This window comes from Aedes aegypti, chromosome 3, assembly GCF_002204515.2.
Source record: "Aedes aegypti strain LVP_AGWG chromosome 3, AaegL5.0 Primary Assembly, whole genome shotgun sequence".
NCBI lineage: Eukaryota > Metazoa > Arthropoda > Insecta > Diptera > Culicidae > Aedes > Aedes aegypti.
This window is the reverse complement of record NC_035109.1, coordinates 55,894,595-55,917,925: the sequence shown is the minus strand read 5'-3', so window position 1 is coordinate 55,917,925 and position 23,331 is coordinate 55,894,595. Positions and strand designations below refer to the sequence as shown.

At 40.8% G+C, this 23,331-nt stretch overlaps 1 protein-coding gene across 2 annotated transcripts; it reads left to right on the top strand.

Annotated features, from left to right (window-relative positions):
* Nucleotides 1–1,470: 1,470 nt before the first annotated feature.
* Nucleotides 1,471–20,430, top strand: LOC5579887 (solute carrier family 25 member 51). Of its 2 annotated transcripts, XM_021849791.1 has the most exons (4): nt 1,471–1,576; nt 1,649–2,876; nt 19,182–19,311; nt 19,377–20,430. In XM_021849791.1, the coding sequence occupies exons 2-4, from the start codon at nt 2,413–2,415 to the stop codon at nt 19,659–19,661; spliced, it is 879 nt and encodes a 292-aa protein (XP_021705483.1). In that variant the 5' UTR covers nt 1,471–1,576; nt 1,649–2,412; the 3' UTR covers nt 19,662–20,430. The 2 variants fall into 2 exon arrangements, with proteins under 2 accessions (XP_021705483.1, XP_001657866.1); XM_001657816.2 differs by lacking the exon at nt 1,471–1,576 and having other exon boundaries at nt 1,583–2,876.
* Nucleotides 20,431–23,331: the final 2,901 nt, after the last annotated feature.

Genomic DNA, 23,331 nt, shown 5'->3' with positions numbered 1-23,331 from the left:
CAGCATCATGATCTTATTGTATCAATCCGATTCAGATCCATGGTCGATGAAGCATATACATATGCTTCACGGCAGCAACACAAGCAAAGTGCATGCGCGACTTGCGCACATATATTTGCAGAGCAATCATTCACCGAAGAGCGGAGAAGCTGTATGTATTTGTTTGGCATTGGTTTCCTACAACACAATCGACGGCGCCGTCATCGTCATCATTTTCCCCCGCTATTTCTTGTTTGCGCCGATGGCTGATGCCGAATGAAACACAGTCGTCACCACCCGTCGTGCAGTGGGTAACTCACACACGAACAAGTGTGGGCGAAACCAACATTGAAACGGGGGGAATATTGAGAGAGAAACGCGAGAAAGCAAAAAGTCTAAAATACAGCACAACGTTTTCCCTCCTTCTGTTGTTACATAGGACACATAGACGGAGGGGAAAAATGACGGCGTGGCATTGAATGAATCAAATTGTTGTTGTTCGTGACAGACTTTAACCCGAAGGTCATTCGTCCCTTCTTCAAATGAATCAAAACAAAGCACAGCTGGTGCCTGCGATTATCACACTGCAACAAAATGAGCAGTTCAACTTGAATGTTGAAGCAGTTCAACGCACGTGGATACAAAATTAAATAAAACATGCTTGTTGTGTGCTCAAATCAAAATGTCCGATGTTACTATAACTGAAACAAAATGACCGAAATGAATGTCCAATGTAACAATTGTTGAAACAGAACGACCTATGTGATTTATCCTATGTAAATATTTTTGGTCAAAACGTCCTATTTGATGTTTTTATAGATTTCAGTGTAATTTCCAAATAAATTGACAAAATTTCATTTCATACGTTGAATTCTATTACACTGCTTCCCTCTACAAGCAACACAGTGGGGAAAAATTGTTTCATTTTGATACAGTTTCAAAATTTATTTTCACAACCTTCAAGCTCGATTTACTCGAAATGTGTGAATTGTTAGATAGGCCGTTTTGAAAAGTTACGCGAGAAATAATCGCACGCATTGATGATCTTCTTCACCTGAGTAGATTCAGAATTTCCAATGAGAATATATACCGAGGTGTGGAAAAGATATTTAGTGTGCGTGACATCCGTGTACGGTGCAAAATATTTCACAACTACAAGCGGATGAGCTTCCATAAGAAGCCGTGTAGATTAGTGACGTAGTTATTTTTGTTTACGTTTTTCTTCTTCACTAATACATAGCCATTGCTTCTTCTTCCACACCTTGGTATATATTCTCATTGATGAATTTCCAAGTTTAAAAAAAATGTAAGAAAATAAGGAGTTTATATAAATAAGTTCTTAAAACGCCGATGATCATTAAAAATTGTCGTCTTTCGAAGAAAAATATAAAAATAGAGGGTAAGGTCTGACGGAAATGGTCTATTGGCCATTATTATCAATTGAATAGGTCTATTTTCTAAACATTTCAATTACCACCACATCCTTACTTCGACTCTGTTCCTGTGAAACGTCACTTCAATCTGTCAGTCAGTGTTGGTCGTGGAGATGCGCATCAGCTGCTTTTGGCAGATTGATAAGAGTGTTTCCCACTTGCAAGTAAAAATTCTCATAAATTCGCGAAAAGTGTCGTCACACCTTCTAATTTTACACATTTTACATTCCTCTCAGTTGGTTGGAACGCGCGACAGGCCCCCACGAACACCAGCTAGCCGTCGTCGGTGATGCCATTCGGTCCGAAATAGTGAGTAACAGCGGGGACGTAACGAAAACACATTCATATTTGTGGGTGGCAGAACCAGAGCAGAAACCGTCACCATTGAATTCCCAAACAAAAACCGCGGAAGCGCGCAAGTTCCATTCAGTGGACGTGCTTCCCATTGAAACGGAGCAAACAATGAAGCAGTAAACACTCCTCCACGGATTCCGTAGTCGACGTCTTTATCTATACCAGAGCAGAGAATAATTGTGAATCTGCTAGTGGTGAATCGTGCGTATTTGTGAAAAGCCAATTACCGCATCGTTAGTTATATAACTGTGTAACGTTAAAGTAGAATATTATCCGTAATATCCGAGTGGTGGATGAATGGTCAATTGTCCAAGCTGTGGTTCGGGAGGTGAAGTGCATAGGGTATGAGCTTAGCTGAGCCACAGGTGCGAAGTTCGATTCAAGACAATGAGAACATTGAAGAATCATCATCAGCGGAAGCAAACGAATTACGGAGTGGTATGTTGATTCGACGGGGTCAAACGCCTCGGACCGTGTAGAGATTTGGCAACAAAACGTCGTCGGTGGTAGCGGTTTTGAGTGGTGGCCGGGGTCCTGATTCTAAATTTATTCAGTCTTCACACAATAAGTGCAAGTGCGGAGATCAAATTTTAGTCAAATAAGCGCGCGCAAAATTCCTTCGTCAAGCGAAACGACTGCCCTTGCGATGGCCGTGGTCCGGGCCGGAACAACGGAACTAGACGATGGGCGGCGGGACAATTCCGGGGTGATGTGTTGGCGGGAATTCGCTTGCGGATGGGGAGCAGCCTTTGTCAACATCACCGTTACCTATCCCATCTACAAGATGATATTCCGACAGATGCTGCACGGAGTGCAACTGAATCAAGCTTTCGGTCAGATACGTAGCGAGGGCATTACCTATCTGTATCGGGGGATCTTCCCGCCGTTGGCGCAGAAAACGATTTCCCTGTCGCTGATGTTCGGAGTGTACGATGGGACCAAGCGCCCGTTGGTTAACTGTTTCGGAATTAATGAATATGCGGCCAAATCGATCGCTGCTGTGGCGGCAGGTTCCGTGGAAGCGGTGCTAATGCCATTCGAAAGGGTGCAGACTCTGCTGGCCGATGCGACGTACCATCAGAAGTACAGGAATACTCACCACGCGTTTAGGTAAGCTTGTTTTTTTCTTATTATTCCACTGGAATTTTAATAGGCGTCATATTGCCGATAGATTGCTGATTTGGCGACCTTGATATAGCTGCATGTTTTAGTATGTGCCTAATGAAAATGCAGTTACAATAAAAACTTTACTTCCCAACTACGATGAGAAAAAATGGTCTGAACAAAATTTGTTTGAACAAAAGTTGTTGCAAGTTTTCTCATCAAGACTGTTAAAAAGGTTTGATTATAAATAAACAGTCACAGTGGGATTCCGTTTTAGGTAACAAAGTCAAAATTTTCAGTTGCCAAAATTGGAACTTTATTTTCTAATAATTGGTTTCAATAATATTATTAGGATGTTGTTACGTCATTCTAATGGAATGGATCATTGAAGGTAGTTTTTGTCAGTGCTCACCGCATCAAAACAAAGGCGCCACTGTATATGGGATTTAACATTGTGATAGCATTGCTGTTCTGTCAAACACACAAGGCTACGGTGGCGCTATCTATGCTTTCCATAGCGGACATTTTGGTTATTGTAATGACCCATTATATGACGACCAGACTTTGGAACTGACCACTTCAAAGTACCAATATCCACTATACGGTTCAAATCGACAAATTGAATTAAACTGTGGACATTTTTATGCGTATTTACTCAAATTACCTTACTTTTTAAGCTCGTGAGCGGGCTTCTGGAACATGAGCGGGTATTGGTACGTTGACGGTAGATTTTCGAAGGGTATAAAATTTATATATAATATGCTATTATTAGACCCGCAATGTTAATTGCGGCGACGTTCCACTTGCTTTTAACTTGCTTGCGGCCCATGGATCGCAGGTTTAGCACCACTGTTCCACTGATCTCATGATCATTGAATGCGGCCCGTAATTTTATAGGATACACAAATAGGCCTATTATCATTTAAATTCAAAATGAGTTTTCATTTTATTTTAGAAATTAAACTTCATACCAACAAAATAACAAATCAACAGTAATTCGTAGGAGATCCGCTATGAAATTTCAAGATCCCGATAGAAATCTCTAAGTGCTTAGAATCTTAAGATTCCACTGCGATATTGCTGAAAATTCCTATGCCTCTAATGGACATTCTCAACAGTCTTTTAGGCTTCCCGGTAGTCTATCTCCTCCAATCTCCAAACTTCCCTGGGAACCTACTCAGCATCCTTTGTATCCATAGTATACGAGAGTGATTCCAAGCAACAGCACCAAAATTTGGTAAATTTTTTAATTCATTTTTTTCTTAAGCTGAAACTTTGCACAGTTTTCCAGTTCCATCTAAATCGTCATTTTCCGATATCAAATCTTCAAGTTGAGTCACGACTAACTTTTCAAAAGGGTGTATGTGAAAATGGTTCAAAAATATTCAAAAAGCTGCACAGCAAAAACGGTTCGTTCGATTGTTAGACAACTAAAGAAACAAAGTTAGACAACTAAATAAAGATCCCAAAAACAATACACACAGTAAAAAAAAAAAATTTTTGCATTAAAAAACATAATTTTTGACACAAAAACTCAAATATCTCAAAACCCTATCGGAATACCAACGTAATTTTTTGAGGGAAAACGGTCCATTATATTAACTATCTACCATAAAAATTTGGTGATGGTAAACCAATAAACAAAAAAGTTATGACATTTCAAACATGTCACAATTTTCACGTTTAGTAGAAAAAAAAATTTTTTTTCGGTGTAAATTATTACGGGAACCGCAGTTTGTTGCTGATTTTATTGTTAAGGGCCTTGCGTGAATTAAACAAGTCGTTTTCATGTATTCATTAGTATTATGTATATTATATGTATAAATATTATGTATATGTATAAATATTATATGTATATGTATATATGTATAAATTAAAATGAATTAACAGATCACACGAAAATAATTTTTTTTTTACCAGGATATTTTTTTTAGAGTATGATCGATGAGTTTCTAAATGTTATATATAAACTTTAAAAGTTTTGGATTTGGCTATGCGTTATGAGATCATGAAAACATTTTATTAATACTTATTTATTTATTTATTTATTTATTGTGTAAGCGTGAGGTCCAAAAAAGCGCGCGAAAACGGGTCACAAGGCGGACAAACTACCGGCAAAACTTTCGGGAAAAACGGGATGAAATCAAACGGCGTGTGTGGCTTTAACAATTCAATTCGTATAACTACTGTATTTTGCTTCTGATGTTGGGGGTTTATATAATTCGGCAATTCAATAGGCAGAAGGCTCAAAAAAGGATGACAAAGGAGAATTTAAGAAAAAGGGAGAGATACAGAAATTTTGGATGCTGCTTTCAATTGCTTGGTGGTAGCAGCCGCCCGTGCGGGGAAAGTTATCTGCATCGCTTGCTGGTGCTACGAGTAGGGTAGCGGTCCCCATTCTTGTGCCAACATAATCCGCCCACCAAATTACGAGTAGGAATTTCCACTCCATGTCTTCCAGGAACGTACTCGTCGTTGTCGAGAGGGAACCGTCTAAGCTTCCTGACGTCTCGACGGAAAACTCCCTTAGCTGTCTTGACAGCTACCACTCTGACGTGTCCATCATTTCCAGGGAAAAGCTCTTGAACACGGCCCAACGGCCACTGCTGAGGCTTCTCGTTGTCGTCAACCAGGAGCACAAAATCACCTTCGGCAATGTTGGGGGATGATTGTTGCCATTTTGATAGCTTCTGCAGTGACAGAACGTACTCGGACTGCCACCGAGCTCTAAAATCCTGGGCGACTCGCTGAACATATTTCCACCTTGATAAGGAACTAACTTGTTGTTCGAGATGGTTGACCTCAGGCAAAGCGTCCAAGGGGCGACCGATTAAAAAATGGGCGGGCGTGAGCGGCTGAGGATCCGCAGGGTCATCCGAAATTGGAGAAATCGGACGAGAGTTCATGCACGCAGCAACCTGGGCAAGAAGAGTGCTTAATTCTTCAAAGGTGTAATTATAGTTTCCTCCGATTTTGTTGAGGAAGGTCTTCGCCACCTTTATTCCAGCCTCCCACAGCCCACCGTGATGTGGAGATCGAGCGGGTATGAAGAGCCATTGAACCTGTTTGTCGGTGAAAAAGTCGTTGACTTCATCGCTGTGTTCAGTTGCATCAATTTGCTGGTATAGCTCACGGAGTGTCCTAGCTGCGGCTCGGAAATTCGTCGCATTATCGGAATACATCTTGCTGGGCACTCCGTACCGACTGGTGAACCGGGTGAAGGCAGCGAGAAACGAAGGGGCACTTAGATCCGATACTGCTTCTAGGTGCACTGCTCGTGTTCCCAGGCAAACGAACAGCGAAATGTATCCTTTTGATGGTACTGCTCCACGTGTTCTTCGTCCGACGATGTTCACCGGACCGGCGTAATCAACGCCTGTGATGGCAAACGGAGGCAGTGGCTTCAATCTGTCGGCAGGTAGCTGTCCCATTTGTTGGTGAATGCGAGCAGGTTGGACTAGATTGCATTTCACACAATCACGACAGATCTTTCGGGCGGCACTGCTGCCACGTAGTATCCAGAACCGAGTCCGTGTAGCAGCTAATAACGACTGAGGGCCACAGTGGAGATGCTCTTGGTGCTCATGCAGAAGAATTAACGATGTCAATATCGAATGTCGGGGCAGCACGATCGGATGCTTGTTGTCGTAACTGAGATCCGATTCTTGGAGCCTGCCGCCCACCCTGACAAGGCCGTGCTCATCCAGGAATGGATTGAGTTGTCGTAGCGAACTACTACGATCGACGCTAAGACCTTTCTGCAATCGACTGAGCTCCCCGGAGAAATTTTGTTGTTGTGTGTGCTGCAGGTACTTTCTCAGAGCCGATGTGATTTCATCTGGAGAGAGCCGGGTAGAGTCTCGGAACTCAGGGTGTCCAAAACGAAGAATGCGAGCTGTGACTCGGAGAAGGATTTTGAGATCCGGGTAGTACCTGCCCATCATGTCGTCCAAAAAACGATTCTCATACACAGTGAAGCAAACCACGGCTGTGGTTCGTTGCTCTCTGTCTACGTGCCGTCGATCAATAGTGTCCAAATCGCTGTTTGGTGCTGTTTCGTTTTTACTCTCAGATGGATCCCAGGCTGGTCCGTGCCACCAAAGAGTATTAGTGTGAAGCTGTTCGGGAAAGGCTCCCCGAGAGATTAAATCCGCCGGATTGTGAAGAGTACCTACGTGAGTCCAGTTGATGGACGGAAGGTGAGTGGATATCTCTGCGACACGATTAGCCACGAAGGTTTTCCACCTCGCAGCGCTGCCAGCCAGCCATGCCAAGACAACCTTGCTGTCGGAGAACGCTCGCACCTCATAGAAGATCGTCGTGGAAAGAGCAGCTCTGACGTTGGTGATCAATCGTGCGAGAATAACTGCCGCACACAATTCAAGCCTGGATGTAGTCGTTCTGCCGTTGCCAATAGGTGCCAGCTTCGATTTAGCGCAGAGTAGATGGGACGAAGTACTACCGTCGTTGCCCACAGCTCGAATATAGATGCAAGCGCCCATGGCCACATCAGATGCGTCGCAGTAGCCGTGCAGGTAGAGACGAGTCCAGTTGCGCATGTCGATTACACGTCGGGGAATCTGAAACGAGTTGAGAAGCGAAAACTTTTGCACCAAAACTAACCAATCGTTGGTTAACTCACCGGGGAGAGTTGCATCCCAGGCCACCTTCAGCTCCCACATACGCTGCATCACCAATTTTGCCTTCACTATGATTGGTGCTAGAAGGCCGAGGGGGTCGAATAGACTAGCGATCTGCGATAGGATGCTGCGTTTTGTGGGCTGAAGGATCTCGGTTGGTTGGTAGGAGAACTGGAACTCGTCACTGCACGGCTGCCACTGCATTCCAAGGGCCTTGATTGTACAGCTACCGCTCTCCTCAATCGGAATTTTCATTTCCAGGTCAGCAACAGGAACTCCTTCTAATACTGCCGCGCTGTTCGAAGCCCATTTCCGGAGGTGGAATCCGCCGGCGCCAAACATTTCAATGAGCTGATCTCGTAACAACCTTGCTTCTTCTTCAGAGTCTGCGCCGGTGAGAACGTCATCGACGTAGATGCCCTTTTCCGCCTTCTCAACGGCTGCAGGATATTGCTCCCGATAGGAGTTCAAAAGTTGCTGCACGCATTTCGTCGCTAAATAGGATGCGCTCTTGGTCCCAAAGGTAACGGTATTTAGACGATACTCCTCTATTGGATCATTCTTGCTCCACCTCCACAGAATTTTGAGGAAGTCACGATCGAGCTCATGCAGCCATACCATGCGATACATTTGCTTCGCATCACCAACAAGAACGATTGGTGGGAAGCGAAATCGAACCAATATATTGATCAGGGAGTCCTGAACTACGGGGCCACACATCAGCACATCATTCAGAGAGAGACCACTGGTAGTTTTTGCCGACGCATCGAACACCACTCGGCATTTGGTGGTCGAACTAGTTGATTTGACCACGCAATGGTGTGGGAGATAAACTGATTTGCTTGCGGTGGTAGTATCCTCAACGAGTGACATGTGCCCAAGATCAATGTATTCCCGGATGAACGCATGGTACTCACTTCTGAGCGGTGGGTTCTGGTCAAGCTTTCTCTCTATATGGCGAAAGCGTTTCTCTGCAATTAGTCGGGACTCACCTAGTTGATTGGGATCCATCAAGAATGGGAGACGCACAATAAATTTTCCCGTCTCATCGCGAATGGTGTGGTCAGCAAAGTGTTGTTCGCACCGTTGCTCTTCTTCGGTGAGATGGTTCGACGTTGGAGCGTACTCCTCGAGTTCCCAAAACTTACGCAACTGCTGAGAGAGATCGTCGTCGGTGGAAGTCAAGAGGCAGGTCGAAGCGTGAGATCTAATCGAAGTGTTCGAATCGTGATAACGACCAGCGACCACCCAGCCGAGCTTGGTGTTTTGTAGTGTTGGCAAGCTGTCGTCGGGACTGAGGGCGATTTTGCCAGGCTCGAGCAGCTGAAAGAATAATTCAATGCCCAGTAAAACTTCTACCTTACCCGGGCGATGGAAGAGTGGATCGGCCAGATGAATTGATCCTGGTATAGGCCAATCATCGATATGCGCTGACTTGCAGGGAAGCATTTTGGTAATTCTTTCTAACACCATGCACGATACGGAGGTGCGATAATCCGTACAGCGAGAAGCAATGATGATTTCGGCGCATTTATCGGCGTGTGCTGGGGTGGAAGAAATGCCTTCGAGATCCATGTTGGCTGCTGATGTTTTGAGACCAAGTTGTCGGCAAAAATCATGGCTGATGAAGCTGACTTGCGACGCGCAATCTAGAACGGCACGACAGGCGTGAGGCCGACCATGGCAGTCCAAGACATTGATGGCAACGGTTGCTAGTAGGACGCTTGACGCATCGAGGCAGGTTGGTGAGTCGAGGGCCGAAATTAGGGACTGAGCTGCAGTTCCAGGATTTGCAGGGGCTCTGACTGATGAGGATGTAGAAGGTTGTGAACTTGCGAATGACGAAACCGGGTGCAGCAAGGTATGGTGAGGTAAGTTGCATTTCCTACACGTACCTGATTGGCAGCTTTCACCGGAATGTATTTTCAGGCAATTGTTGCACAGCCTCATTCTAGTGACGTGAGCGAGTCGATCTTCGTAGTTCATGTGAATGAACTTACCACATTGGTAGAGATAATGGCTTTGCTTGTTGCAAACGTTGCAAAACGGAGGGTTCGTGGCGACGAATGCGGTAGCTCCTCGGTTTTGAGGTGTGGCCTTTAAAGGTTGCTTGAAGGGCACACTGATTTTCGGTTTACTAGGTTGAGCGGATTGGAGAGCGAAACTGCGGGACTCGACGAACTTGAGGAAGCACTGGAGGTTGATGTTCGCCTCATCCATTTCGGCCATCTTCTGGCACCACAAATGCTTGGTATCGGGATCCACCTTTTCGCTCAGTATGAACAGAAGCCACGTGTCGCGGTCTTCCCTATTCATCGCTTTTAGGGCCCGAATAACCTCATCAGACACGTCATGAAGCGATCGCAAGCCCTGTGATGAGGATGACGTCAGACCTGGCTGAGCTAAAAATCGCTTGATGTGTTGATTAGCGATCTCACGTGGTTTGTCATACCTGGATTTCAGCTTCTGCAGTGCCGATTGATAATTGGCATCTTCAATTTTCAGGTGGGAAATCAAAGATGCAGCTTCACCGGCGAGGTTGGTTTTCAGGAAGTACAGCTTCTGGCTGTCCTTCAGTGACGGATTTTGATGCACCAAGCTGTCGAACAAGTCGTAGAAGGATTGCCACTCTAGGTAATTCCCGCTGAAAATGGGCATATTCATCCTAGGCAGCTTGAGATCCGAGAGAGGAGATGCTGGAGCGTTGCTGTGCACGACGGCCGAGGAACTAGGGCCGGCAGCCATATTGGAAGACATCAGTCGAAGAAACTCGGCCTGCTGATCGGCTAGCTGTCTGATGACGTCGTTCGGCGGAATTTGCTGAGAAACGACACCATCACGATCTTTCACTACCTTTAGCATTTTCAATAAACGATTCTTCAATGCTCTGTAGCATGCTTCGAAACGCCCTTGGCGGTGCACTGCGTCATCGTAAGCTTCGTCATCTTCACTATTGTCCAAAATCTTCTTATGCACTGAACAGAACGCAGCCCACACATCACTCAAAGCGTCCAGCTCGATTTGAATATCAACTTCTTCGGCTTCTTCTGGCCTTATTTTGTCCACCGTATCCGAAATACGTTTCAACCGCGGTTCGAGCGATTTACGTTCGCGGATTAGCTTATCCATCCTGGAGGATTTCACGCACTTGTCGTTCAACAAAAGTCACTGTTCGACACAATCCTCACTTGCTGCTTTGTTCTGCACCACTATTATGCCAAATGGCAGAAGCACTCGGGGCCGATACGGCGGCGACGGGGCCAATTTACGGGCACTAGCGGTCACAGACTACGCGGTTCGCGGCGAAGATTTCGCGATCCGGTTCGAAGGACCATATGTAAGCGTGAGGTCCAAAAAAGCGCGCGAAAACGGGTCACAAGGCGGACAAACTACCGGCAAAACTTTCGGGAAAAACGGGATGAAATCAAACGGCGTGTGTGGCTTTAACAATTCAATTCGTATAACTACTGTATTTTGCTTCTGATGTTGGGGGTTTATATAATTCGGCAATTCAATAGGCAGAAGGCTCAAAAAAGGATGACAAAGGAGAATTTAAGAAAAAGGGAGAGATACAGAAATTTTGGATGCTGCTTTCAATTGCTTGGTGGTAGCAGCCGCCCGTGCGGGGAAAGTTATCTGCATCGCTTGCTGGTGCTACGAGTAGGGTAGCGGTCCCCATTCTTGTGCCAACATATTGTTATTCAATTTTTTTACAATATCGAACACTTTTGCATCATTATCAGTACAGTTCGAGTATTGTTTTGCTTTAATTTTATTTTCTGACAATGGAATGAAACAGTGAAATTTTTGGGTTCCTTGGATCGTTTTCGCGTTATTATATTGCTCGCTGAGCTCTGATGCCGTTAATTCGTACTCTTCAGTAATAGTAAAACAAAATGATAATTTTGTTAAATCTTCTTCTTTTCTGCGATTCGCCCAATCAAATAGTTCTTTTGCAGTTTTAATTGGATGCTCACGTTCTTTGGCTAAACTTGCTCTTGTGGCCATGCGCTTTATGGTTCCTCCAATAGCATCACAAGGACCTTTGCCATGTGACGTAGCAAAGAAATGCCATTCTGCATCAATTCCGTACTTTGATTTAAATTGACATAGGCTCGAAAAATTCTTACGGTTTTTGTACTGCCATGCTGCTCCATCAGACATGAAATATATCTTTCTGATTTCTTTATCCTTATCAACGCGTAAAAAGTTAATCATTTTGGCAATGAACAAATTTATAGATACTGAGTCGTGTCTTAAATCTTCGGAAATTACAATAAAACTAAAATGTTCAATTTGCGTACTTCCATTGAAATAAATAACGAATGGTAGAATTGTAGCTTGTTGTACGTTCCAGTGATGGGACTGCACTTCATCTTGCAATACAAAGCTATAGTTTTCAGAAAAATCACAAATGACTTAAAATTCACCATCTTGTAATGTATTTTTCGTATTTTTTAAAAAGCGGGATTGCTCTGTTTTAATAAAGTCGTGAGGAATTAAACTTTCTAATTTCAAGCAAAAAAATGACACAAACTCATCTACAGGTTTTACAATAGTTTCTAGGTCACACCTATCCGTGGTCACCCATTGCTCAAATGATAACTGATCAATATAATTTTCTTCAAACTCAGCGAATAAAGTGTTTTCCAATGATGAAGAATCTGGACAATCCGAACAAGATCGTAGATAGCAATTTGATGTTGTATTTTCACACAAAAGACTACCAGTTAACATTTTAATATCCTTTGATAAATTGATTCTTTTCAAACTATGTAAGATTAGGTTAATATTTTCGTGTGTTGTGCACACACAAACATTATGTGTTCCTGAATTGGATAGAAGCTTGCATTGCCTTGGACGAAGGCTTGCAAATGAGGAAAAACCTACCTTAATATTTTCGTTAATTTCCTTGAAGCGTGTATACGCTTCTTTCAAAGTAGTCATCATTAATCGTTTTTGGATTGCTTGACGCTTTCCATCTTTTTTTACAGATACATAATTTTTTTGGCCAGGCATAGCTCTACTTACTTCATCGTCTTCAAAATATTGAATTATTTTTTCTTTTGTCTCATCTGTTAATGAAGTACTCGACCTAGCATTTTTGGTTGCAAGACAGTTATTTTTGAATTGTTTTGCCTCTTTTGCTGTATTTCTATTGGTTTTGAACTCATCAATGGCGTCTTGAATAGACCACGAGCTTGGCAGCATCGACAAAATCAATAATTTTTCTTTCCTTGTCGTGGCTAGATTCGAGAACCTTTCCTTCATATTCATAATTACCTCATCCTAGTCTGTATTTTCCACATCCTCAGGTCCTAATTTGAAGAGGTTTCTTCGTACAGCTTCGTTGATTTCACGGTATTTTTTCTCGGGATAATTGACGTAACCCATCTTCGTCCATTTGATCGGAGTCACTTTTATTCCAGCTATCCCTTCGTTGAAGCGTTGGATGTTGACCTTCTGGATGCACTCATCTTCTGATTGATTTGTTGAAACAGATGTCGCTGATGGTACCGTGACAAGACTATCTGCACTTGGTACTTCTGGTAACTCCTCAGTTGTTGTCGGTGCATCTAGTAATTCCTCAGTTGTTGTTGTTTTCGAACTTCCTGCAACCTGATCCACCGATGATGTACAGATTGCCCGTTTGTCAACGTTTAAACGGCAGGACGTACAAATGCGTAAATTTGTATTCAATGTAGACATTGGAGCATAAACAGCCGCTTTCAGTTTATCTATGGTGCTTTCGGTGAGATTTCGTAGCTCTTTCGAACACTTTTTTTCTGCAACCGGCCTGCAACAGTTGAGAAAGCGACTACTCATGTTGCTCGTTAGATTTTAATAAACAAAATCACTTTTAAGTTTTTACTGACTAGTTTGGTGTCGTTTGCTTGACTGAAGAAAAATTTTACAATTAAATCTTTTATAACCATAGTGGTAGTATATTTTTAGCTTTTTCGTGAGTATGTTCATGGTATGTACCTATCATGTTTTTGATGTTGTTGAAGTTACTCGCTTTCTCCCAAATATGATTAACAAAGTCTATTCTCTACCAAGGCGGGTCTATACCCAGGTGTAATCAGATTTTAACTTTGTGGAGAAAACCAGCGCCGAGAAAACCGACCTGCTTTACGTATACTAGATCACCTGGGTATAGACCCGCCTTGTTCTCTACGAGGTAAACTTTTTGCAGGTAAACTAGTCGTATACCTGTATAGAAAACTTTTTTTGTAGCTTTTGTCTTCAATATTAGATTTCTTATAGGTTTCTTTTATCAAAAGGTTTCAACACTATTGAGAGAATTTTTCTTCAGTTACGTACAATAAAAATATGACACTATCAAGACTTTAGATCGCAACACTGGATCGCGTCTAACTGATATATTATAGTTTATGAATAATTAAATAAAATATCATGAAAACAACTTGTTAACCTCATGTGGTACCCTTAACAAAAAATTCAGCAACAAACTGCGGTCCTAAAAAAAATAACAATGAAAAAAAAAAAATTCACTAAGTGTCAAATTTGTGAAATATTTGAAATGTCATAACTTTTTTGTTTATTGGCTTACCATCACCAAATTTTTATGGTAGATAGCTAATATAATGGACCGTTTTCCCTCAAAAAATTACGTTGGTATTCCGATAGGGTTTTGAGATATTTGAGTTTTTGTGACAAAAATGATGTTTTTTAATGCAAAAAAAAAAAATTTTTACTGTGTGTATTTTTTTTTGGAATCTTTATTTAGTTGTCTAACTTTGTTTCTTTAGTTGTCTAACAATCGAACGAACCGTTTTTGCTGTGCAGCTTTTTGAATATTTTTGAACCATTTTCACATACACCCTTTTGAAAAGTTAGTCGTGACTCAACTTGAAGATTTGATATCGGAAAATGACGATTTAGATGGAACTGAAAAACTGTGCAAAGTTTCAGATATTTTTGAAATGGTCGATCAGAATCGACTTGCATGCCTCCGTGGAATCCCTCACGAGCAGAAGGAAACTGCTCCTGAATACCAAAAAAAGGTATTCCATACCAGACAACCTCCAATACTTACAACCTGTACTCCATGGCCGTGGGGTTAGTGTTACCAAGCATTTTAGACGTATCGTGTCAAAAAGTGTTGGTTCGATTCCCGCTTCAGTCCGGAAAATTTTTCGACAGGAACATTTTCCGATTGTGCCACTAGGCGTTGCATGCTAGTCCGTTGTCTAGAGTGGTGCTTCCTTCAAATGACAAATCCTCCACTGGAAGCATTAAGGTGAAGAAGCATCGAATCCAAACTTCAATTGTCAAAAGAGGAAAATCTAGAGAACCAGACAGCTGTTTATTCATGCAATTTAACTCACTGCTCACTAGTTGTTGGTTACCAAACCTCTTCAAATAATATCTCATGTATACTCTACAAATACCAAAGTGAAAATTAGATCAGGTAATGTCATACCTTTATAATACATGATGGATTTTCATATACCAGTACACTCAAAATAATCCACAAAAGAAGAAAGACTTTCACCAATCGGGCTGAGTTTTTAGATGTCAAGAGAACTTTGAATCAAATAACCAATAATAACTAACGATTCGGTGATAAAGTATAGTTCGACTGCATCCGTAGTCCTGTTATATTTGAGCATTTTTCCTGTTGAATGGCAATGAACACTACATTTAATTCCATTATAAAAACATACAAAATTTATATACAAGCATACCTGATCATTTCCCGTCTAAACTCTGTCCAGAGCAATGTCCACTCAAAACATTACTCTGCACAAGATTGGAAGATTACTTTGACTTGCTGTTCGAGCTGCATATGGTTTAAATGTTGCAAAACTCCATAATATTTTTACTTACAAATACAGGTTGCCCGACATTTCGCGGTAAACCATTTCGCGGTTAGTACCATTCCGCGATATGCCCTTTCGCGGTTAGAAAACTATTAGTTCCAGTTAGGGTTCCTCAGGATCTTGTTTAGGTAGTAAAAACTCCTGAGGGACTTTCTGAAGGATTTGTTTTAACATAAAATTATTGAAGGAAATTGCAGTTGAACAATGGTCCTCAGCCTAACTGGTTATGTGGGTCACTTAAATCTTGCAAAACATGACGTTGGCCATAAGTTTTGTGAGGATTATTTCCAACGATTTTCTATGGAATTGCAAATATCTTTCTTGACAATGGGATGAGATTTCTGGGCTGTTCGGAGCTCTGCTCAAGGAACATCATGATCACAACGATTCATGAAGCGTTGATGACATCAAACATCTGGATTCACACAGATTTCGATGATCCTTTAAACTTGGAAAACCATTTAATATTTTTTACAAATTCACAACTTAAACACTAAAGGGTGTACGGAATCAAATTGCAACACTTTTAAATGACGATAATTTTTTACCCGTTGTGTATTTTGTATTGAAATTTTGGGTGTAATTTGTTCATTGTGTATTTGTTTACGCTGGAATTAGGAATTGATGATGCATTATACTGGCTCCCACGTAGACCGTATATACCACTGCATCTGCGCCAGTTCATGCGGGAATGTATGGATTGGAGGAAAGGCATGGCAGAGAGGTTTGCATTTGAGGTTAGCAGACTGCCTATGACTCAGGCGTAAGGAAAGGCATGCGCGTGGAAGAATGGAAGCGTTGGGAAACGGTTTCTTATCCGTCTCTGGTTCTAGCGTTTGCTATGAATGAATAGTTGGAGTGTGATAGATTTAGAATGGAAGATAGAAGCAAGTGAGAGATATATAACTACAAAGTACGAGGAAAGGGACATGCCTGGGATTGAACCCATAACCTTCTGCTTATGAAGCAGAAGCGATAGCCATCAGACCACCTTTTACTTTTGATTGTATCCCAATCCTTCAAACGTTGGGACAAACGGTTGTGAGCGCGCTTGCTTTGTTCTTTGTTTTTCGTCAGTTTTGATGACAATTTGATTCACTGATCTTAGTCCAATTGCTGAACATTTTCGTAAAATGTGCGAGGTATATGAAAGATCGAATAAGATCGAGATGTTGACACCATGTGCATAAGGCTCATGAAAACTGTGTCTCGTCATCCACCTTAACGTCAATTCCAGGATGAATACCAAGCGGAAAAACGTATGTGAGTGATTCTAGAAGAAACACTTAGTGCACTTCTTTCGTTTGTTTGTGAAGCAATTCATGGGAAAATCATTGGAAACCATATAGAGAAATTCATGAAGAGAAACTCCTGGAAAAAGTCTATAGACATAAATCGAGTGGATTTCCTGGCGAAAAATCTCCTGATTGAAAAATCTCCTGATTGAATACTTAAGCAATTTCATGGAGTAACTGCTGAACGAAATATTGTAGAATGTCCTTGAAAAAATTCTTACAAAATAAATCAAGGGATCCTATCCTTACAGGAATTATCTGTATGATTTCAACGCTAAATAAATCGCACTCGCTTTGCGCACGTATGTAATATATATGAGATAGATGAATATGGGTTATTAAAATGATCTGCGTGATCTGTGGGGATTGCAACTCGAAACTTGTAACCTTCTAAGTTATTGAGTCACCAAGTAGCTTGGTAGCTTAGTTGGTAAAGCGCTCGTCTAGCATACAAGAGCGAACCCAGGAATCCCAGCTGAGCACGTGGATTTTTTCATACTTTCACCCATAATTTATCCATATTTATCACGCGTAATGAGTAAATTAATTTAACATTAAAGATTTTACACCACTATAGGCTTCACGCCAGTGAATACTACAGCAAACTTTGAAGTAATTCTTCTGATCGTCCAATAGTTTTCAAGGAACCCGCTCAGAAACTCCTGCAGCATGCTCTTCAGGGATTCTATTGATTAGTTTTTCTTTTTAACATCTACGAAATGCTCTAAGACTATTTCAAATACCTCCTGCAGAAGCAAAGATTTGTTGATGGTCAATACTGAATATTGACTTGATTGACATAAGAGTTAAAAGATTTAAAAATAATATCAAAACTGTATTCCTGGAACTACTGAGTCATAGCAAAAGTTGATGTTTGCAGATCTCATGAATATAGTTCGCTGCTATTGGCTAGCTCTTACAAAACTAAATATTATGTACTAATGATGTTCCAAGAGTAAAATCTTCGGATTAATTACTTAAGGGCTTATGACTTTTTCAGATTTTTGTAAATAAAAACGGTAGAAATCTTTATGGCTACCATCCATGCTACAACAAATATCTAGGCATTTTGAATAAATTTCTCCAGAGATTCCTATAAGAATTAGAACAAGACCCAAAAAAGAATACTCGTCTGTTAAACATATCACCTTCCCAATACTTAGCCACGTGTATGGTTCATGATTTATCACGGAACGGCTGCATTTAGGTGGAGGATCTATTAGTATGTTTCACCATATTATCAGTTTCAAACGAAGGGAACATCAGGGCTCAGTTATGAGGGCGTCTGTACCAGTGATAAAGGCAATAGTAGTGATTGAGGAATAAAAAATCTTCAGAAATAACGGAAGCTCGTTTTTCATATCTGAATACATCTTTGTGGAAGTTTCATCAAGATTCAAACATGTTCCAATTTTCTAGAAATTTTTGAATATTCGTATGGAAAACGAGTTTAGAAACTTCACAGCCCATTTTCTAAATGCCTACTTTTTAAAGATGACTTTACTTTACTTTACTGACTTGTGATTCACGGCAGTATGGGCCTGAGTGAGAGAAAACATACTAAAACTCTCACCGCTCAACATAACGGATTTCAATCATTTTTTGTCAGCATACTCGTCCACATATCTAGTTACGAAACGTGGCCAGAGGTGTTTTTGTGGCCGGAGTTATTCCGGTGGGTCAGGTCAGGTCGGGTGAAAAGGGTGCGGTGTGATTGTGCCCCTGGAGGTAGGCAAATTTCAAGTCACAGATAATTTCCGGAATCGGCTATATTGTGGCCACTATTTCAAGGAATTTTGAGAAAATCGCATCCTTTCAAGAAACGATTGATTTAGATAACCAAGATTCCTGCATTTGATTGATCATACAAATGTTCATTTGCGACTTCCGGGACACCTCAAATTTACTATAAAGTGGCCAGATACAAACATCTGTGCTAAGCTTATGGGAACGCGTTTTAGTGAACTATTATGTTTGATCTGTACTTTTTGAGAATTGAAACGGTTTAGTATCCAACAAAACTATAGCCGATTCTAAACAGTCCAAAACTCTATTTATAATGTTGAATGTCAAATCTTAATGATTTATGCAAATTTGAATGAATGTCATGGCAAATAAATAAAGATCAATAGAAGGGCATGCCTTAAAAAATAGCCCTTTTTACCTGACTTGACCCAGTAACCCACCGGAATATTTCTCCGACCACTTCTAGAAACTAGATATGTGTGCCAGTATACTGACAAAAAATCATTTGAATCCGTTCTGTATTTGCTGAGCGGTGAGGGTTATAGTATTTTTTTCTGGTGATTTCAGCACAAATCTCCTATAGGAGTTAATGTAATTGTAATCCGAGAAACCTAGAGAAAAAAAAACAAACAATAATTTGAAATTGTCTTCCTCATGTCTTCACAAATCCTGAAATATGTTCCAAACATCTTCCGTCTTCCAAATGTCTTAAACTTTACTCAAATATCTTCCGATGAACCTGGCATCCCTATTCACGACGTTTCTTTTTACAATCTTTTACAGACTGATCATCCTTGAGCAGGGCTTCAAGGAGCTGTATCGTGGCTTAGTCCCGATCCTGTGGCGAAACGGACCCTCCAATGCCATGTTCTTCATAATGCGAGAGGAAGCGGACGTACGGCTGCCCAAAAGGGTAATGTTGATCTTTGTATTCATAATTCTTCAATTGAATTTATCACGCTTCACCCGTTCCCGTAGAACACAGTGGTCGCACAGCGAACCCAGGAATTCTTGTCCGGAGCCTGCATAGGAGGGTTTATCAGCTCCGTGTTCTACCCCATCAACGTGCTCAAAGTGACGATGCAGAGTCGAATAGGGGGTCCATACGATAGCATGTGGGTTGCTCTGCGACAAGTATACAACGAACGGGATCGTAAGCTACGCAACGTCTACAAGGGCGTAAGTATGAACTGTACCAGGGCATTTTTCAGTTGGGGCATCGTGAACAGTGCGTACGAGCAGCTAAAAAAGGTCTTCTACTGATCAGCGATCAGCAGGGAACCCGATGAATGTCGGCGGCCGACAGCGACGACAATAAAGAAAACTCCTAAGGTTTATATTTTTCGATGGGAAAGTCGATTGTGATGTAAATAGGTGTACCTAGTAGCATGATCTTTGGACGATTTTTAGACAAAACGAAAAAAAAAGTGTTATTAGTTCGATTGAGGTAGCAAAATTGTAGTATTTCTAGTCTAGGGCAAACACTAAAAAATACGATTTGAACAAAAGTTCTATCTCATATGGACCACGAACACACTCACATTACAGACAAACACACGCACGCTGGAGAATGGAACTTTTATTCTCGTCATGTACTCTTAGGGATGAACACTAGTTAGCTCAAATCTCCCATTTTATCGGAGCTAATATATCCAGATTCTCGTTCTTGTTCGTTTGTTGAAACCCAGAATGAGCCAGTTGCATTTAAATGTGCTTGAACTCACATTGTCGTCCCACTAGAGCCAATTTAGTCCTTCACTCAGTGATCGTTCCCAAGGTAAAGTTTTTCTCTCCCTGTAAATATATGTCCCTACCATTCGATATAGTGTAAATATAAATCTAGGCTACAAACAATCAAATCGAGCTAATCACAATGAATGCGGCGGTTTTGGCCGCAAGGAAAATTGTATTGTGGGAAGTACCCGTAAGGTGCTAAAATCAAATCGTTAGATCTATCTGTTTTACCTAGCCGAAAGAGAAAAAAAGAAAGCACATACGATTACGATGAATATTTCTCGCAATGAAAAAATAACATAGGTTGTTAACTTGATTGTTGTGGAACAAAAAGAAATCCTGCATTCCATTGACTGGTTGAAACAGCAATACGTTCAAATTATCCGGGCTATCGCATGTGAGTGCTCTTAAAGTTGCTTCACATATTTCATGCAAAAAATTGAGCATGACACCTTTCTTGACCTCTTTATACGATTTCTCTATATTTTTATATGAAACGAAACACTATGTGGCACATTACTCTTCTCAATGAAAAAGCTCTTACTTGTAGCTGAGCATCTCACCGAGGATTATATGAGAACTGTACTCAGGAGTCAGGATAAAGTCATCCAGCTAAGTTTTTTTTAAGAATCTTGCCATGATTTTTATAAGATAAATTAACTAAAAATTTTGAGAGAGTGAAAAGCCCCTTCGAGTGATTTTCTATTGCAGTTCTTCTCAAAAAAGCATAAGCACAAGCATAGTTGACCGTACAATTCGTAGTTGCTTCTCCGTGATTGACTAGAACAATCGAAGTTGCACAGAGATTTAATGAATGGGGCTTGAAATTAGCTTACCATTCTCAATGTGCACAAATCGAGAGCACAAATTTTATAAGTCAATAACGGCACCGGCCACGTCCTTACGGTCATCGGGGAAGGGAAGGAATGTTAGTTCGACAACCGTTGTTACTAGAGACCGAGATCACCTCTGCATCTCCACAGTTGTCATGGAAAGGATATTGGGTTAGTGGGATAAGGTAGAGATCTAGGAGTCACCAATGTTTGGTGATGCGATCTGTGATATAATCACGCCTAACCGGATTCGCGAAATAATTCAATAATCGCATTGTACGCCGAACAAGTGTTCGTCACTCGCCCACGCAGGAGCAAGCGACACGATCAATAGATCAAACACTACTAACGAACCGATCACTTTCTCACTACTGTACTACCGACGCGCGACATGTTTGATCCTGCCCTCGTCGCCCGCCCCCGCAGGAGCAAGCGTCAAGGTCGAAGGATCAAACAGAAGCGTATTTTTTTAAGTGAATTTTCTCAATTTACAAAAATTACGTTCTCGCAGTATTTGCAGCAAAAGTTGCCTATTGTATGGCCTTTCTAATGCCAGTAAAGGAAAAAAAATATCGAACCAACTCTATGAGTTATGGGCATCTAAAGATTTCATAGTTTTTCACTTAGCTTTGCTTATAACTTCAAAATTGCAAGAATTGCAAACATGCGATGTTTAGCAAAAATGTGTATCTTTACCTCTGCAACTCTTCTGAAGACCACATTCATGTAAAAGTTAGATCAAAATCACTGATTTTTTGGGTTCACCCTTAGTTAAAACTTTGAAAATCAATTTACTTAGCTCAAATGAAGAGTTAGATCAAAAGTGTCTTCGACAAAGTTGTTCAAAATAACATTTTCTAAAAAAAAATGTAGAAGAGCGCTGCAACACATTTCATCAAACAAAAAAGTTTGAGTCAAAATGTTAACTTAAATAAGGACCACCCTATTCAACTTTTTTCTTAAAAGATGCAAAACTCAGTTACGGATAACTGAAGACATCGTACGTCTAAAATCGATGAGAACAGAGAAAATACCTTTTTCCGGCTAAATTGTTGATTCGGCCCATTGTGCAGTGTACTGATAAAAAAATATTTCAATCTGTTAAGTATTTGCTGAGTGGCGAGGGTTTTAGTATTTTTTCTTTCACTCAGGCCTATACTGCCCATAAACGCATGTCAGTCCCATGTTTGCTGGATTTCCTGTTCACATGGGACAATTATGCGTTTATGGGCAGTATACGGGTTAACTAATAGTCGGCTTTTATTTACTGAGATCCCAGGAAATTACCTTGCCGACAACTCGGCCGAGATTCGGCATTCTAAATTAAGTGTCTAGGATTCTAATAGAATCATGTCCTGGGTTTTTTTTATAACCTAGAAATATTTTACGAGAATCTTTCCTAGAATTGAATGAGAATCTTTCGCTGGATTCTGTAAAAAGTGCGTAAAATTCTGTCCGAACCTTGCTTAAGATTTATTTTGTAATCCTGTCCAGGAATCTGAGAAATAGCTGTCTAGTATGTTATACAAATTCTGCTCAGAATTCCTCCTTAGCATTATCAGTGCCGTAGCTAGGGTTCTCAGGGCCTGCGGAGTCAGATACAAGAGCCCCTTAAAAATACGAGTGTTTGCCGCTAGCTAAGCCTACATAAATGGACATGTGACTTGTCATTTATTGGAAATAAAAAATGCTTTCAACAAATACTAGGATTTGTGATTGAAAATTATGTACCTTGTGTTCATCTATTACTAAAAAAAGAATTCCTTCGGGATTTCTTTAAGAATGTGTCCAAGGAAATTGTCAGACATAATAGTTAAAAATTCCTGAAAAAATAGATATTCCGGTAGATATTTCTAAACGAAAATCCTTAAGATATCACTGATGAAATTTATAATAAACTCCTACAAGAGAGAAGTTTTCAAAGATCTATGGATATCTTAAAACAATTATTTGAAAAATTTACCAAACGAAATCCTGCTTAATTTCCCGCAAGATTTTGTAAACGAAATCCTTTAAACATAATTTCTGTCGTATTTTATGGTTTAAATTGAAGAATCCATGGCGAATTTACTTCAAAAATAAAATACAAGTAATCTTTGAAAAATCATGAAGTTTTGGGAGAAATTTTTGGAAGAATTTTTAATATATTTTGTGGAATAATCCATGGAAAAATTTACGGAGCAATTGCTGGGATAATCTGTGGCGTAATTTTCGAAGGATTGATTCTGAAAACGACTTGAAGTATATCTGAAAAATTGCCATGAGGGCTTCAATTTTAGGATATATATTTGTTTGTTTGTCCTGGAAGAATTTCTGTAGGAATATTTCCAATGTACCACAGAATAATGACTAAAATTATTAATAAA